The sequence below is a fragment of the Pseudopipra pipra genome, chromosome 4, assembly GCF_036250125.1.
Source record: "Pseudopipra pipra isolate bDixPip1 chromosome 4, bDixPip1.hap1, whole genome shotgun sequence".
Classification (NCBI taxonomy): domain Eukaryota; kingdom Metazoa; phylum Chordata; class Aves; order Passeriformes; family Pipridae; genus Pseudopipra; species Pseudopipra pipra.
Genome location: NC_087552.1, coordinates 61462390 through 61480835, shown reverse-complemented (window position 1 = coordinate 61480835; position 18446 = coordinate 61462390). Strand labels below are relative to the sequence as shown.

Below are 18446 nucleotides of genomic sequence, written 5' to 3'. Positions count from 1 at the left end.
AACTTAGTTCTTTCCAACCTAAGAGAAGGAAGCATCCAGCCCCAAATTCTACTCAATGTTCAGATTTTCCTCTAATGATCAGCTTCCGTCCCTGTGTTTTATTTTAGAAGGATAAAATCAGTAATTATTTTAAAGACCATACAAAAATTTTTCTTCACTTACAATTGGAAAAGTTATAATATTCTCCTGTGCAGTAATTAAATTTGTTATAATATGTTTTTCAAATATAGTAAGTGTAATATTAAAAAGCTGTTTTGGGAGGATAAATTGCTTTGGACTTTGCAATGCCCTATATTCCATTCTTTCCTCCAAAATACCGTTTTATGGCCTAACGGTAGTAGAACTTTGTTTTAGAGCAGAGAAGCTCTGCACAAATTCGTGTAGTTCTGCATCACTTACATTTTTCTTTACCCGTTGTTTCTGAAGATTTACATTGTATTCCTCTAGATCTATGTTCTTCAGTTATCTGGGTATCCAAGTTTTCCACCTACACATAAAACACAAAAAAAGATTAACTCCTTACCTTCTTTTAACTTTATAAACTTTTATGAAGTTTATAAACACAGACTGGAGAAACTTTTTCCTTCATGCTACTTTCAAGTACAACATGCATTAAAATGGAAAACAGCAGTTTACAAAAGGAATTTATTCCTAGAGCTCAAGTAACATTACTTCTACAGAACGGCACCATGAAAGAATTTCTAACTTGTAGTATTTTCAGAATTTGATCAATATTTTTACAGAAAAAAAAGGCTCAGAATTAATTAAGCGCCCTACTAAGTGTTTTAAAAGCAGTTTATCACGGCAAATCATGCAAAATATTTCTGGATTTAAAAGGACACTCTCCTACATGCAGGAACAATAGAAGTATCTCACTAGCACCAAAAATGTGGCCAATCAGCATTATAATACAGTAATAAATAAATTCACTACTCAAGTTTAAGAAACCACAAACACATTTTCAGCTTCCTAGCTGCGTTAAATGTCTTGTTTCTGCTCCATAAGAAACTTTGCAGCTTTCCCAGTTATCCCTCTTATATTTATGAGTTCCTCTGAAATCACAGCAGACTGCATTAAAACAGCATGTTTCTAGTTGTGATCAAAAGCTCCAAGAATAATCCTTACTTTTTCCCCCCCTCTATTCTCATGGAGGACAAGCAAGCTTATCTTTTCTGCCAGTTAACAGTCTTGAAATAGTCATAGACTGTGGAACAACAATACAAGATTTATTTACTGGCATATTTGAAAGAATAATTAGACATCAACCTACACAGCTGCACAGTCTCAATATACATAGCATATACAAAAATATTATTTTCCTTTAGAGAATATTTAATGTAAATAGAAGTAAATGCAAGTATGAAAAAAGCAGCACAGAGAACAAATTTAAAAAACAAGAACTTACATGAGAAGTTTCTCTTTCTAAAGCAATATTCCTCTGCAGCAAATCTATTAAAAAATAATTACAACACAATCAGAAAAGCTAAGCAAGAGCAAAGCATCACAGTATCCTCTACTTCACCTCTCTGAAAGGATTCCAGAGAACCTGAAACTATATAAAACTTACTTTCAATGTTGGAAATAAGAGACATCCAATCATCTTCTCTTTAACAAATACACAAACAAACCAAAACAAGAGTATGGATTTCTAAAGCACAGGATAACTGAGAATCACTTTATGACTGAAATACAGGCCATCAAGGGGCTTTCGTCTTTGAAATGTATGGTGACTTTGACATTTCAAATATAGTTCTATCATTCGAATGAATCAGAATTTCATCCATCAGAACCTCAGATGCTGGATCATGGGATGAAGTAAAACACGATCGAAACTGTGCTCTAACATGCTTCCAGAGAACTAAAGTTTGCATAATTGTACTCGTGAGACCTGTAGCTGATCGAGTGCACATAAGGAAATTGTCCGATTGCTAGACTATAACTCTGACAAAGTAGAGCCTTAGCCTTCCATATCACAAAAATGGGGAAAATAATTATAAGTGCTGATTAGTGGTTTGGAGTTCTGAAAGAATTTCGTAACTTCCAATACATAAAGAGAATCATAAAGAAGCTGCTCTATCGAGTGTTCTTAAAATCTGATTCATAAAAGCACTGAATTAATATTCTAATTAAAAAAAGCTGCTGAAGTATTCCAAGCAGCTTTCCTTTCAGCTGCAGTAAGAACATAAACCTATAATACAATAAAAAACGCTTTTTTACATACAGTTTTATACAATTTGTAGCTTATTTCTTCAATCTACATCTTTTAGCAACAATTCTTCCACAGCTATACTGCTGAGTTGCACATCCTTCAATTTTTAAAGCAGTGTCAAATGAAGAGCTAGTTCCTACCCACTCAAACAGCAATGATTTGTTTACATTCCAAAGAATCTTGGACTACTAAACTACTGTGTCTGCTGTTCATACTCCTGACAGGACACACATTTGTCTTTTAAACAACTTCCTTTTACGTACGTTGAGCTGTATGTATATATGCATGTATATATACATATAAGAGAGATTACTGTGGAGAAGAAAAAAACTCTCTACCAAGAGCTACAAAGCATTATTCTTCAGTCTGTGTCATATCCAACATGATTTACACAACAAATGGATTTTTGTTAAACATTTTACAAGAAACAAGATTATCACAGCTAGTTCAATCTGCACATTTTAAATCTTAAGTACTGTCTGTCTGGGAGACTGAGCGATGGAAAGTGGCACAGTATTACAGGCACTTCAAGAAACCTCAGAGTACAGAAAAACTGGTTCAAATTTTAGATTGCTGTCCTGAAATCCCCAGTCTTTTAACCCATTCTCAGGTTTACATTTTCTCTCTTGTGAATAGAGCATGTCTCTTATCACCTAGATGAATAGATACCACCATGAAACCAGGTATGTGAATCTGACCTACTCTGAGAGTAAAAAAGGATTCCAGAGTTTTATACCAATGCTCGTATATCATATCCTCACAGGGCCTGTCACAACACCCAAAAAACCAGGATGTTCTAAATTCATAAGGAAGAAAGCCATTCTTTGGGGAAGGTTCTGTATTCTTCCTGGGCAAATGTTTTTCAGTATTTATTGATTTTAAATGGAACGTTAGCAGTCTACTTTTTTAAAATCCTAAATGCTTTCCACCTTTCTTTCACCATATCATTGGAAGAAAAGTATGACCCTCCTTCTCTATCACAAACCAAACTCAAAGCCAGCTGAACTCCTAGAAACATTTCAAGAAGATTCCTGAAGGCTTTCTTCAGTTTCTCTACACATAGTATATAACCAATCTGCAACCCTCCCATCACAACTAATAGTCTTTTCAGCATGAAAAGTAAGTTGCTATCAGTATAAAAATCACCTTTTTCCAATTCTTTAGCAGGAAGATCCACACATCCCTCTTCACTTCTTGCACTTTCAGGCTGTTGTGACTAAATACAAAATCAGAAGAGACAAGTATAGCAGACATTCAGAACAAGCATGTCTCACTCCCCTCCCTCATGTCAGGATGAACATTGTCTTATCGTGATCTAGAGAAGTCTACCAAAGCTTTAGTAAGACATCAGTACAAATATTAATAAGGAACACTGTCAGAGCTAAGTCACATTACTGTTCAACAGTGACCTTAGAGTTAACATTAGTACCAGAGATCAGTTTAAAAAAGCAGATCTCAAGAAAAATCTTAGGAAATCAAGGTGCAATGCAAGTTGCAAATACAAACAATATTCTAGAAATGTTTACATACATAGAAAAAAAAAAAGAATCTGCAATGTATAACGAGGTACAATGAACTCTTTTCAACTCGTGTTTTGGGTGGCTTGGTTTGTTTGCTTTAAAAAAAAATAAAGTTGCAGATCAGCTCTAAGTTATTGCTGCATGGATAATGCTGTATGGAGCTAAATGTATTTAAGTCTGATCTAGACACTGTAAATTCAGCTACGATTCCATATTACTTGGCTGTACTGACTTTAGAACCATGTTATGCTGGTAAACAGTAAGCTGTTTGCAAGTGGAACTGAAGTCTAATCAATAAATCCCATCGGACTGACTTGGATTTTCCTGAAGTGCATCCCAGGCACCAAAACTGTGGTTCAGAAATACTCAGCTGGTCTAACAAGGACCTGCTGCCAGAAGCCCTGTGGAGACTCACCCTTCCATAGATGCTTGGGAGTCTCTGAACCATGTTATGCCTCAAAAAGCATATTTTTAGTCTGGCAAGATATGAATACATGGGTACACTCCTGTATCTGAATGAAGAATTAACCCATGTGGAATCTTGGCTACTATGGATCACAGCCCAGACAAACAAACAGACTCAGCTTTGGTCTTACAGAAGCTGTAGGTGACCATGAGCCCCAGCACCCTGGATTATCAAGGGTGCCCAACTCTTCTGTAACAGCAGATAACGGGGCTGTAGTTATCAGAACAGAACAGCAGCAAGTGTTCCTCAAACACAGAGAATGGCAAGGAATCGATGCAATGAAGTGAAATGAAATAAAATGAACAGCAGTGTGTGTTTACTGTTTCAAAGCACTAAACTAATACCTCCCAGCTGTAAGAGCCAGGGCACTGATGACTGTTTTACAAGCACTATCACAGGCAACATGCAGATGGTACAACCAATTTTTAAAAAAAGCAAACTTGGATGTTGTGGTCACAGAAGGAGCATGGCTGAGGGAGGGAATTAGTTCTAACACAGAAGAACATGGACAGCCCACAGTTTAAATGCCAGCTGCCTAGAAAAGTACAGCTGAATAATCCGAAAAATGGCTCCTTTGAAGTTTTGCAGTTTAAATGCCATTTTTGCTGCACAAAAATCAAACGGTACAGTAAGAAACCATAGGAAGATGTATGATAATACAAGAAACAGTATAGTAAAAATTTTCAAAACAACAAATACCTTGTCAGTTCTCAAGTTACTTTCAAATTCTAGTTCTTCTGCCAACTTTGGTAAAGCTGCATTATTGCCTAATGAAATACAAATATGTTAAAATTATCAGGTTATATTATGCTGTGTTTATCTCATGAATGCTATAGTAGAATGCTATTTCTCAGTACCACCTCATGAATACAGCACATGAATTGAAACCCTTCCTGTAGACAATGGAAACAATACCAAGTCTGTTTGCTGGAAAACAGCTCAATAAAACTCCAAATTGCCATCTGCAAGAACACAAGTACTTCTATGTTTTCCTTAAATACAAAAGGCTTAGAAAATATGGGCTTTCAGGATTTACCATAGCATGCTTGTGAATTCTGTCTTTGGCTTTTTTTTCTTGCTTTTCCTTTAAAAAGAAACTGTTAACAGCTTTTTCAGACCAAATAATAAACAGCAAACTACCTCTGTATTCATGAATGAACAGCTAAGAGTTAAGGATAATATTTTGCTGTAAGTGACAATTAGATCTAAATCCATAAGCTCTAGAACCATAACCACTGAAATCCCCCAATTTCTATAGAAATTGAAAACTCAGTAGCTCCTGTAAGCGTCAATATAATTTCAGAAATATCTTAAACCCCCACCCATTTCATTCCCCAGAGGAACAGCTTTGTGTTTATAACATCTGAAAAACAGGTCATGGCAGACAACATCTTCACATGACTTCTACAGACTTTTTCGAAACCTATTCAGAAGCCTGTTTATACAGCTTTTCCTAAACAAAAAGAAACACTTATAACATGACAATTCATCAATAGCGCATGTGAAGTGATTAAATTGTGGTTGCAATCCACAGAATAAGTACCATTACCCCTGGTACTTACAGAGGCTACATCAGTGGACAACAAGGATTGAGGCAAGCACCGAGACAGAAATACTTTACTGTGTGGCAGTTTACACTTTCATGGCTCATGCTTATCTCTTATGTAAACACTGAACAACATTTTTTAAGTTTATTAGATCAGCCCCTTTCCCCAACAAATTTGTAAGATCCCAAGATCTGCAGAGAGAGCTTTCCAAGCCGAACATAATTAAAACTAGAGAATAAAGCCAATTTTTGAGAAACTGGACCTAAAGTCAAGTTATAAAAAGTTTTTGAAATAATAGCAAAAGACAGTCATGAGAAGGAAAAAGCTTTACAAATAGAACTTGATCAGCACCATTCCATTTCCTGTGGTAGAAATAGATTCTTCTAGTATTTTTCCACAGTTTAATTTCTCTAAAATTTATAATGAAGTCATAATCTTAACTTGACTATAGCATCTACAGAATTTATAAATTTTCATAAACTTGGTGCTTCAGCTACTCTGGAAGGTCAAAGAGGAGAAAGGTTGAAAATAGCAGGATGTTCATTACATGGTATTTTAGGAACTAACAACCATGTAAGTTCATTTCTATTTTCTATAAGTTTTCTATTTAAAATAGACATCTATTATCATTGCTCACTTATAATGCTTGTTTAGGATAACTGTCTGATTCTTTTGTAACCTAAAGGAAGTGTATTCACAAGACAAAATTTAGTATAAGACAATGAATCTGAACATGACCATTAAATAATGATCCAGAGAAAATCTGCAGCTATGTTTACGAATGGTCATTCTTAACCTTCAAAATTGCTACAAAGTTACATTTCTAAAATGAACATACATCTAAACGAAATGCACTCTCTTTCCTACAAAAAACATTTTTGAATTTCACTGTATATGTATGGCCAGTCTTCGCGAACGAAGATTTGGGAAAGGTCTTTACCCTTCGAGCCTGCGCAGTGGATTTTTTAGGTGAGACACAGTGTGCGCTGAACTGAGCCCACCCTTTAATCCTAAGGTTCATCTGCCGGGGCCGAGCGAGCTTGGACGGTGGCAGCGAGGTCCTCAGGACGTAGGTTTGTTTAGAGTGACCTTCTCTTAGATGGATGGCCTTACAGGGCTGACGAGCTCCATCTGCCTGGGGGATTTTCCCTTGACCGGGAATCGAACCCGGGCCGCGGCGGTGAGAGTGCTGCATCCTAACCACTAGACCACCATCTACACATCAGTAACAAACCCATCTGTAGCTCCACAATAATTTCCCTTGCAAACCACTTCATATATTAGCTCACAATTTTAAGTCGATGTATTTTAGTAATTTCTTTGCACTCTTAATAATGTTTTCCAACACAACTCAGATAATTGTGTTCAATGTATACCCCCAGAATCACATGCTTATTTAAATATGTCACCAATTCTTATGTATATTACTAACAGTTATTTTGCAAACAAGAAAGCAACACAAGGTACATTTGAACAGTGCACGTTATTTCTAACTACAATAATGGCAAAATGCACCTACTTTTGACAGTTTTTAAACCAAAGAATGTAAAAGAAAAAAAAAAAAGAAATCCTCACCTGCATTACTTTTTTGAAAAGTAACTTCAATGCCATTATCATCTATTTTGACCAAGTTCGTTTTATCACCACTGCCACATAGCTCTTCTACATGTAACAAAGGGAGGTCACTTCTTTGCCCTAATTCTGCTTCTACTGTTACTTCACCATGGCTGGTGTTTACAGTCACTTCGTTTGCAGAAACTAAAGAAAGAGTCTGTGCCTTAGGCAGGGGAGTCCTTGTTTCAGAAAAGTCACTTTCTAAAAGCAAGTTTGAGTTCAATTTACAGCTTACATTCTTTTGAGTTTCACTCTCTACCACTGCTTCTGAAATCACAGAAGAGGGTTCAGATGTAACATCCCCGTGCAAAACGTCTTCAGCTTGCTCACCATCCTCATGTGCCTCTGAAGAAGGACTCTCAGCAGTCTCTGTACTAATCTCCACGCAAAGGGCTTCATCTACACTCATGAGGTTCACTGAATTTTCATCAGTTTCTGTGATTTCACTGTCTACTGTGGTCTGAGGCACTGCCGACTCTGCACCCACACCACTCTCATGCGTCTCACTCTCCCCACCAACGGCAAGCAAAGAATTCCTGCTGGGAATCCTACAGGCCTCCTCTGGGCCTGTAGTTGATAGGATGCATTCAATCTGGTTAGCAGTATTAAAAATTTCTTCACTTTTGTCTTTTACTTCTGTACTCTCAGCAGCAAGTTGACTTTCTTCTATGACTGTGAAGGTGAAAAGACTATCACATTCTTCCATTGTGCTCAGGGTGATCACTGCCCCCTCCTCCTTATCTCCTTCACTTGAAGCAGTGTGTTGATCTTCATTGTCGGTGGCGACCCTTAGCACAGGAGCTCCACATTCTCCCACAAAAATCACAGAACCTTTGTTTTTCCCATCTGCATCAAAAGCAGCTAGTCCAAACTGTTCATCTACAGCTGCAGAGGTCTCCACAATCTTACATTCCTCTGATGCATTTGGAGAAAGAATGGTATCTTCTTCTCCTTCTGCTACTATGAGCTGACTTTCAGCTTGTGGTGCTGCACTGATCAGGACTATCTCACATTCTTCTGTCATGCTCGTAGTGATCATAGCAGCTTCGTATCCTCCTTCTGTTTCTGAAGCAGCGAGTTTGTTTTCATCTTGCATAGCTACACTTGACATAGGAGCTTCAAAACATTCTGCTGTACTTGTAGAGATGATTACTGTTTCATTTTTTGACTCTGTGTCTGACAGGTGTTGAATTGCCTCTTCTGTGACTTCAGCTGACATTACAATTACCTGTTCTTCCATAACACTTGTGGAAATCATAGCACACTCATCTTTTTCTTCCTTACCACTAGCAGTTGGATGACTTTCATCATCATCATTTCCTCCTGTACTGGATTCACTAGGCATGGGAACCTCATATATTTCCATATCTACAGAAACCATAGCATTCTCATTTATTTCTTCTGTTTTCACAGAGGAGAGCTGACCATCACATTCAACAGCTGCACTTGACATAGGAGCCTCAAATTCCTCCACAATACTGGTGGAAATCATAGTGCACTCATCTTTCTCCTGCTTACTGCTAAAAGTATGCACACATTCTTTAAGCTCTGTAGCTGTACTGGGCATAGGCACCTCTGTGTCTTCAGAGTCTGTTAAGATCATAGAGCTTTCCCCATTTTCATTTGCTCTTGCAATAGCAAGTGGACCTTCTTCAGCATCCACTGCTGAATGTAAGGGAGCATCTTCCACTGTACTAGTAGAGATGATATCACCTTTTACTTTTACTTCTCTGTCACCAGGAATAAGAGAAGTCTCATCTTCCTTTGGAACTACACTACTTATAGAGGCATCAAGTTCTCTGCTGTCAAAGGAAGTCATGGCATTCTCATGTTTGTCTTCAGCACCAAACTGGGCCTTATCTTGCACGGCCATAGCACTCGTCATGGGACCCTCACATTCCTCAGCAACTACAGGAAGCAAGGCACCTTCATGCTTTGCTGTATGTGCTGCCAGGGCACCCTCATTTGCAGCATCTGCACTGGTTACGCTGCTTTCAACAATCCCCTTATCGTTTTTACAGTTCGTGTCAGAATTGGCTTCTTTCTCTGCACTTGTAATGCTGTCAATAGTAAGCTTATTTGTATTTGTGCCAGTCACTCCTGACTCAGCTTCCATTTGTTCAGCAACTATGCAGATAATGGAACTTTCACCTTCTTCGGCATCTATACAAATTAGTGCATTTTCACTTTCCATTCCTGTACAAGTAGAAGCGTGCTCATTTTCTTCATTTCCTCTTCCCGTACTGGTCACAATGTCCTCACCCTCTTCATCCTCTTCTTTTGAGCCTGTACTAGTCACAAATCCCTCATCATCACATAGACCTACACTGACTGTAGCGATATTGGCTTCTTCCTTTTCCCTCATACTGTCCATTAGGCTTTCACATTTTTCAGCTTCTAAACAAACTGCAAATCCCTCATTGCTGTCTTCTAGCCCTGTGCAGACTGCATCATCTTCTGGAGTTATGCCTGTGCTGGTCACTGTGCTTTCACCATTTACAGTATCCTCAGATTTGTCACCACCAGTTCCAGTAGTGGCACTGTTGTTTGTGACCACTGCAGTACATGCACCAGTCACAGTGCTTTCTCCTTGAGTATCTGTACCACTCACAGCGCAGATTATGAAGTTATGACCTCTTTCTTCTGCACCTGTGCAAGTCACAGTACCTTCGTGTTCTTTCACTTGGCCAGCTGTCACACTGCCCCTAAATTCACCTGAACTGTCACCACTGGTTGACCCTTCACCTGTTTCTGTTCCTGCACTAGTTACAGCTCCATCGCTCTCCACTTCACCTAAGCAGGATACAGAACTTTCAAGTTTGCCTGTGTCTACACAAGTTGAGGTCTTTCGGTTTTCTTCAGAGCCTGCGCTAGTCACAGCATCATCTTTTTCTTCTGCTCCAGCACTATTCACAGTGTCTTCAATTTCTACTCCACTTGCATTGACTGAAACCTTATCACTTTCTTCTGCATCAACCATGGTACAGTCACCATTTTCTTCTCCTTCTGTGCTTGTCAGGAAACTTTCACTTTCTGCTAATCCTGCAGTGACAACACTGCTACCACCTTCTTCAGCTGCTGCAACAGTACAGTCACCAGCATCTGCTCCTGTGACGAAACTGCAGCCCTCACTACTTTTTACCCATATGCCTGTTGTAAAACCTTCATCAGCCTCTATGCTTGTGCAGATTGCCGCCACCTCACTTTCCTCTGAGCAAGTGGTCGTAGCATCACTGCCCTTTTCGGAATGCGATGCACACTCAGTTCTTTCCTCTCCTGTACTAGTCGCCATTGCAGTGCTCTCAATGATCTTTTCTGTGCTAGTTCCTATCACAGTGGTTGGAGTTGTTTGTAGGCTGCTAGGTTTACTACTTCCTGCACTGGTACCTACTCCATTGCTTTCATTTTTGTCTTCCACGCCAACCAGTCTATTCCCTTCCTGCCCATTAGCTGTAACAGAGTCTTTGACACTTTCCTCAGGAACTCCTTCAGGCACTAATACAGAGGAAGACTGTATCAGATCATCATTGTCATGCACCTCATTCTTTTCCACATTATTCATCATTACGCTTCTTTCTCCTTTTGTGGAAGGCTCTCTATTCAAGTGCTCTCTTTCTTTTCTTCTAAGGGGAAGTTCTTTTGCTGTTACATCTCCACATTCTTCAGTTACATCAGACATCAAGTTTTCCTCTTTTATTTTCAACTCCCTGTCCTGAAAGCTTTCTGACTTTGCTGCTTCATTATAATCTTCCTGACTAGGTAACCCAGCTGTACTGTCTTCCATTGCCTCTTCATCAGGCTGGGGGACCGTGCTATCTTTTCCTATACTGGTTGTCATGGTGTTGTCACCATCATCTTTCATGACAGAACTCGGCACTGCACTATCTTGCTCCATGTATACAACCTGTGCTTCATCATTTTTCAAAGTGAAAGTGTCTTTCAATGAAGAAGTCTCACCAGAATTATGGCATTCTTTAGACATACTACCTAGGGAATTTGTAAAATCTGAGACATCCATATCCATGGACTTTGCATCAGCAGCATCTTCTCTGGAAGAACTAATTGCTAAAGGAACATCATCTGAATTAGAATTTATCACAGTTTTTGAATTCTTTGGTCTTCTGCTATCTTTTGAAGCTTGATCTTTACTGGGCACATTGCGTAAGATTCTACCACTTGTTTCATACACGACCTTCCTTTTAGAAGCCCCTTTTTTACTGGGTCCTTGATCCATGGAAGTTTGTTTGGACAAAGTTTCTAAGGCACCAACTTGTTTATTAGAAATAGCTTCTTGTTCAATAGTTTTTTCAGCTGCAGGCAGAAATCGCGATTCACGGGTTTCAGGATCTGCCAAGCTGTGTTTTATTCCCTTATTTGAAACAGAGCGAGATGCTTTTTGTTTTGCTGCATTTTTGACATCTGCGGCTTGGATTGAGTTTTGAATGTTTCTTCCTTCAATGTTCGATGTTTCCTGTACTTTTGTTTGTTTCAAATCAAGTTCCATCAGCTCTTCTGCATGACCAGAATCATTATTCATAGTTGCCTTTCGAGGGGCTGGAGCCTGGCTGCTTTCAGTTGTGCTGGCTGATTGCTTTTCCTCCTTAAGTAAATCTTGGTTTGATACACTGCCTTTTCTATTTTCACAGGATACCTTCTTGCTTTGTTTTTTATCCATTGCCACTGTGACATTCAATACCTTTTCATGCCCACTGTCCACTTCTTTAGCATCTTTATCTTCCGATTTGATGCTCTCTTCCTTCTTCTTTATTTCCTTGTTGCTGTGCTTTAAGTTCCTGCTTTTGTGACCTTCAGCAGAGAACCTTCTTTCTAGCTTGGAATTACTTAAATCTTTATCACCTCTATATTTTTCTTTTACGGATCCCTTTTCTCCAGAATGTAACTTAACTCTGTGACTTAAGTCTTTTTGTGATCCCTGAGTTGACTGTGTGCCACTCACAAGCTCAGACTCAGCACCACTCTCCTCAAAACCTTTGTCGTCATTCTTGGATTTGTGTTGTTTATCTAAATCACTGTCTTCCAGGCTCTTATCTTTGTCTTTCTGTCCAATCTCTTGTTTTGTTAAATTTTCCTGTAATTCTGTTTCAGATACTTTGACCTGTTTACTATGACTCTTTGACTTGGACTTTAACAAAACCTTGTCTTCTACAAGGCTCTTAGATCTTCGTCTATCTTTATGAACGCCGTCTTCATGTTTTAAATTACAATCAGAGTTAGTTGATTCTATTTCATGTTTATCTTCTGAGTAGCTTTCACTCCTTCTGTGTGATGCAGAAGCAAGTTGCTTTGAGGCACTTAGGGAATCCTTTTGTGTTTTAGAATCACTCAGGGACCTTTTCGTCTTGCATTCTGCTCTTGATTTTTCTGTTGAGAGATGTCTGTCTTTTTTATTTTCTTTCCGCAGCAATTCTTCAGCTTTTAGGGTTGATTCAGAAGTGGTTTTCCCATCTTTTCCTGTTACTGATATTTTCCGTTCACTTCGGTGTTTACTTTTCCTTTCAGATTTGTCATCTGAGGAAACCTTTACTTGTTGATTATGTTTCTGGCCACCATCCTCTCCTTTCAAACTTCTCTCAGATGAATGGAGTTCAACATCTTCATTTGATTTATGAATACCATCTCCTTTATGTTTGTGCTTTAAAGGAAGTTTATCTTCTAAAGCAGTTCTTTCCTTTTCATTTTTATCTCTGTAAGACTTGGCTTCTTTTTTGGCAGCATTTTTCGTATGTTGAATTTCTGTGTCAGTATCTTTTTTGGGGTGTTTTTCATTTTTAGATATGGATTTCTGCTTCTGTGGTTCTTCAGTATTGACTTCTGCTCTATCCGATTGTCTTTTTGGATCCCTTGCTTCACTGTCCTGCTGGACTCCTTCAGCCTGAAGAGAAGTGGAGGGTTTTCTTCTGTGTTCTTTTTCTGCTTTAGAATCACTTTTGGTTTCCTCAGTTGAATGCCCCCACTCTGAAAGTCTTCTAAGTTGTTTAGGGGTTTCACTTTTCCCATGATTATGCTTCAATTCTTTGGAAGAATTTTTTTCACAAGTCTAAAAAAGAGATTTTTTTATATATATAAGTAAATGTTACACAGTTCCTTCACTATGTGACCGAACAGAACTGCTAAGGACAAATTCTCCATAAAAACAGTACACCAGAGGATACACTTAACAATGTAATAAAAAAAATCACCTAAAATATAGTTAGTAAAAAAATGAAACTTGCCATTTTCATTTCAACTATCTGCCATTGCGTAAAAATCCAAAGGAAGAGAAGTTAACCTTAAGCAGACTTTCTGAACTTTATTATCTTTTCTTTATAAGATGATTTTTCTTTCTAAAATGATTTAAACAGATTTTTGAATGGACAATCACAATTTCAAGTACTCCATAAGATACTTTAAACAGCCATTATGCTGTCTGTTAAAAGAAAACCATAACTAAAAAAATCAAAACTAAACAACACACCAAAACCTACAAAAGCCAAATCTAGACTTCCATTTGAACTTCCAACTGCTACTTTTTCTTTTAAATAATGTTGTTTATAAAAAATTCTTGCCATAAAAATTCTCTTTTAGCATTCAGACCTCAGTCAGTTTTCCTTTAACTTTCCAGTGAGAAGTTTAAACAGATCAAACTCCTCAAGTCTTTGCACATAAGACCTTGCACTTTTTTAAAACCCAACCTCCTTCACAGATTAGGGCTTAAAACTCATCTTGTGTTCTACTACAACATGCATTAGCACTGAATCACAGACCATGTATTTCAGTGGTTACTGGAATTCAGAAAGCGCTACTACAGCAATGTCAGCCCACTAATACAACTGGAAGAACTGTCAGGGAAAAACTAATTAATAAGAATGAATGCAATTATATGCAGTTTAGTGTGGACATATGAAAATGTCTATTAGAATTAAAAACGAAGACCATAAAGTTTATATTTGAGAAACACATACCTCGTTTGTCTTTTGCACTTCTTTAGAATCTTCTTCAGAGGGCTCATATTTCTTTCTGCAGCCATCTTCAGCACGCCTGAAACAGGTATTTGGACAATTTAATAAAGAAAAATTGCTATCAGCCTAACATTACTTTATAAACTTTCTGCTTTCAAAGCTGAGAGAGAAATGCCTACTAAAAATATGGTAACAGAGCTTGATCACCCCAGTTCTGACTAACCAATTTGCTCAGGCTTTTCTCTCTTGTAAAATTATGTGTATCAACTTAAAAAATATTCTCTGGATATCAGTGCTTTATGAGTACGACAATATTACTACTGCAGTTGTCCCTGTAAAATGGGTAACAGCTCTCCTTGCCCCATATATACCTGTACATAGAGAGTTATGTACAGGTACTTATCTACATAAAACATCAGTTTCAAGATGAAGCCAAGTTGACTTACATATCAGATGCACAAGCATGTAAAAGCTCTCTATTCTCATGCCTTTATTACCATTCTGTGTATGAAAAGTCAGTAAAGACTGCTACTGCAGTCTGAGTTGCAATATATTTAAGCAGCTATAATTTGACCTTCTGCCTGAACTTCATGCTTATTTGTAACAAAATTATGTGAATATTCTAATAGAAAACTGTTAAAAGTCAATAAGGCTAAGTACAAAGTTGAAAAGAACCTTTGAAATCTGCAAAAATGAATATTCAAAACTTTAATTCCTTTCGAGAAAATACATAAATACCTTGAATATCTTTTTCTTTTTCTGCTCAAGGCCACTTTTTTTTCTAAAATTTTCTGTTCTTTAAGCACATCCTTAATGCTGGTACCAGTAGCTTTTGACTCCAGACTTTTTGATGGTGGTTCTTCTAAGTGCAAGCCACTTTTTCCTAATATAATACACAAATGGTGAAATACATATGCATGTCATTATATTACTGTTTCAGCTATAAACATGACTGAAAGCAGTACAGACAGTACTAATGTGTCACAGAGAATACCTGTGTCTATGGGTATTCACTGAGTCTAAGCAGTGTAATGATACATGGAAAAGTGGAGATGAAATTTCATACAATTCATAATAATTTGCTTTATACATTTTTCCTTTACATCAGTGTTGAAACACTGGGTTGTTAAGCAAAGGAAATTACTACAGACCTATGACCATTATTAAAAGCTGAAAGTTTTCTTTCTAGAGTGTAAGTTAGAGCAAGGTCATAGGGGCTAATCATACCTTCACTTCTCATACCTTTAGCATTTTGATTTCCAGTTTTTAGGGATTTTGTTTTTTCTGCAGCCTTCTGTTTGCGTTTTTCTTCAAGTCTCTCTCTGTTAATTTGTCTTCTTAGGAGTCTCTCTTCTTTTTCTTTGGCCTAGAGATAAAAACCAAGGAAAACAATAATTATCATTAGGTCAAAGAGTATTCTTTGATTATAAATATATATCTAAAACCCACAGAAACAGAGCATGCTAGCTTGTGATGTGAAATTAGCTGAGTTCCAGAGTTTCACTGCTGCCTAACACCACAGACTGAAGCTATGAGATCTTCTCAAAGAACATATTTTTAATTATATATATAAGTACTAATATATAATATATACATAGTGTATATATACAACTATAAATATATTATATATATAAGTTTTTACCTGGCCAAAGGAGAAAATCTAAAAGAACTGCTGCTCCCTCTTCTGCATATTGGTCCCTTTTCCAAGGAACAGAGTGCACATGCTTAAATCTCTTTCTATTCTCAGTGGCTGCAGACTCGCTACAAACTGATTTCATGGACAGCAAGAACTACATTTTTAAAGACTTAGTGTAATGAAGTCGCCTGCAGTACTCAACACAAGCCTGACCTACTCCACATCCCACTGAAGGCAGAGGACAGGTAGATATGGGCTACTGTGTCCACCCGAACTGTCATTATATACGTTAAATCTACTGAAGACCATTTTTCGTAAGTGCAGCAGTTCTTACTCTCCCCATCAAATCACTCAGTTGAGAAAGAATTCACCCAATGCTGTGATTCTGTGAAGACACTGCATGTAATTAGCAAATCCTCCGTCAACATCAAAAGACTGTTTATTTCGGAGGAGGGGAAAGACACAGAAAAGTGTGTCATTGCTTTCACCACCAGAAGCCTTCAAACTATAACCAGCAGAGTAGAGCACTGTGCTGCAGACCACATAGTGCCATAATGAGACACCTGAAGAAAGGGCAGTTGTAACACAAGTGAAAAAAAAACCAAAGTGAGAAAGAACAGAGGACTCCACAACTCCCCCTCACAAACCACCACCACATCAGAAGTGGAATTTCTGCTCTATAAAGAGCAGTAACAAACCACAACACTTACAATGGACTGACGGAGCTGCTCCACAGTTCGCTCATCATCGGAGTCACTGAAGTATTTGGAGTACAGGAAAGGCTTGTGAACGTACGCGTTGCGAACGGGCTTGGCTTTCCCATCGCTCAGCTCGTGAGCGTGAGGCTTCATCCTACTTTGACTCTTTTTCTCCTCTTCATCTAAAGAAAGGTTAGTGAGCATAGAGATATATTGATAAATTAGGGCAGTGCTTTCAACACGACTTTTGAGGAGGCAAAACTATTCAAAATGTATTAACAATTATTTACTCTAAAAACGTAAACAGTTAAAAAATACTCTTTCACCATCAAAATATCACTAGATTATGAAAAAAATGAAAGGTGCATTCATGTGTTTGTGTACATCATTGAGCCAAAAATTTGCAAGACACAAACCCCAAAATAAACTGGGATAGAACAACTGGGCTTGTAATGCCATTGCCCTTTTATATACAATATTTTGTGGTTAACTACATGTAAGAAGTCAGAATGTAATTTCTGCTACGTGTTAAATTATGCTTCTCCCCACACCAAAAAAACTGTACAGTACTTGAATACCTAAAAACTATATATGCTTACTGAAATACATAAACAAAACACGCTGTTGTTTACACTCATGTAAGTATTAATCAAGTATAAACAAATAAATTTATTTCTGTTTTATCAGGATTATTAGAAATAGTGCAAAATCACTTGTGCTCCATACTGTACAGATTATTTCTATTCCCGAAACATACTTAAGTCTTGCTTTCTTTTCTCAAATGTTCAGTCATAACTGAACAACATCTGTTATATTTTAAGGTAAGAGCAAAGGCAGAGAATATGCAAGTAATTCAATGCCTCTAAATAATATTCTTAGAGCAGAAAAAGTAAGCTGTGAGCATACTAGACAGAACGCATTCAGGTACTAAGGCACTCTGCATTATGAAGTGGGAAGTCTTACTAACTGCAGAAGTCACATCTGCAGAAATCAGAGTCTGAGGTCTGTACTGGACAGGGGGAACACAAAAATGTAACCCAGTCAGTGAAATGATCTGGTGTTTCTGAATTTTTAAGGCTAGATCCATTCCTGTTTCCTCTACTGTAGCCAAGTAGAATTTGGACATTCCTGCAATTCTAAAGCTCTAAAACCAACCTGATCTGCAATGCCAGCTACAACCACTACCTCAAAGTTGCAAAGCACTCTAATGTTACACCAAGTTCATGGCAGCATTGAGGGGAAAAAGACCCAGAGAGACTGACATATTCACCCTTAAATGCTTTTGTCGTCTATAAAATACTGTAGCATAAATCAGATTTACAATATTTAGAATACACCAAACTATTAAAAAATATTCAAAAGGTAAATGCAATACTTGTCTTTTTCAATTGCACACATACTATCCATTCCACAGTCAAATTCTTTCCCACAGGTAATTACAATAAAACATACTGCAAGCCCTAACATTCATGATATGATGCACTCAACAACAGCATTACATACTCCTTGTTGCTGCTTAACAATCGAATTATTTTACCACCTGATGTGATCTCCCCCTCTTCAGTACTGTCAGTAATTACAGGCTCCTCTTCACTCTCTTCTTCAAAGGAAGAAAGGTCACTGGTGTGGACAGAGCTGACCGTGATGTCGCTGAGTACATCCATATCTGAATCTATGAATGAATTTTCTTGCAAAGGAAAAAATTGAAACAAAGAGCTGTAATGCAGCACACCATATTTGTGAAACTTTTTTTACCAAAACAGCAATTTTATCACCAAGAACAAAATTATCTTAATA

At 37.7% G+C, this 18446-nt stretch overlaps 1 protein-coding gene across 3 annotated transcripts in view; it reads right to left on the bottom strand.

The window, feature by feature from the left end:
- BOD1L1 (biorientation of chromosomes in cell division 1 like 1) overlaps nt 1–18446 on the bottom strand; it is a 36485-nt gene that overhangs the window by 13526 nt on the left and 4513 nt on the right. For 2 of the 3 annotated variants that reach the window (XR_010430248.1, XM_064653219.1), the window contains exons 5-14: nt 18190–18336; nt 16662–16831; nt 15558–15681; nt 15054–15198; nt 14319–14394; nt 7318–13414; nt 4895–4962; nt 3356–3425; nt 1406–1449; nt 400–487 (exon numbers count right to left, since the gene is read on the bottom strand). Coding sequence is in view for 2 of the 3 variants with exons in the window: in XM_064653219.1 (XP_064509289.1) it covers nt 400–487; nt 1406–1449; nt 3356–3425; nt 4895–4962; nt 7318–13414; nt 14319–14394; nt 15054–15198; nt 15558–15681; nt 16662–16831; nt 18190–18336 (7029 nt within the window). In the remaining variant the exon portion in view is untranslated. The remainder of the gene's footprint in view (nt 1–399; nt 488–1405; nt 1450–3355; nt 3426–4894; nt 4963–7317; nt 13415–14318; nt 14395–15053; nt 15199–15557; nt 15682–16661; nt 16832–18189; nt 18337–18446) is intronic. The other variant, XM_064653220.1, reaches the window with a different exon arrangement.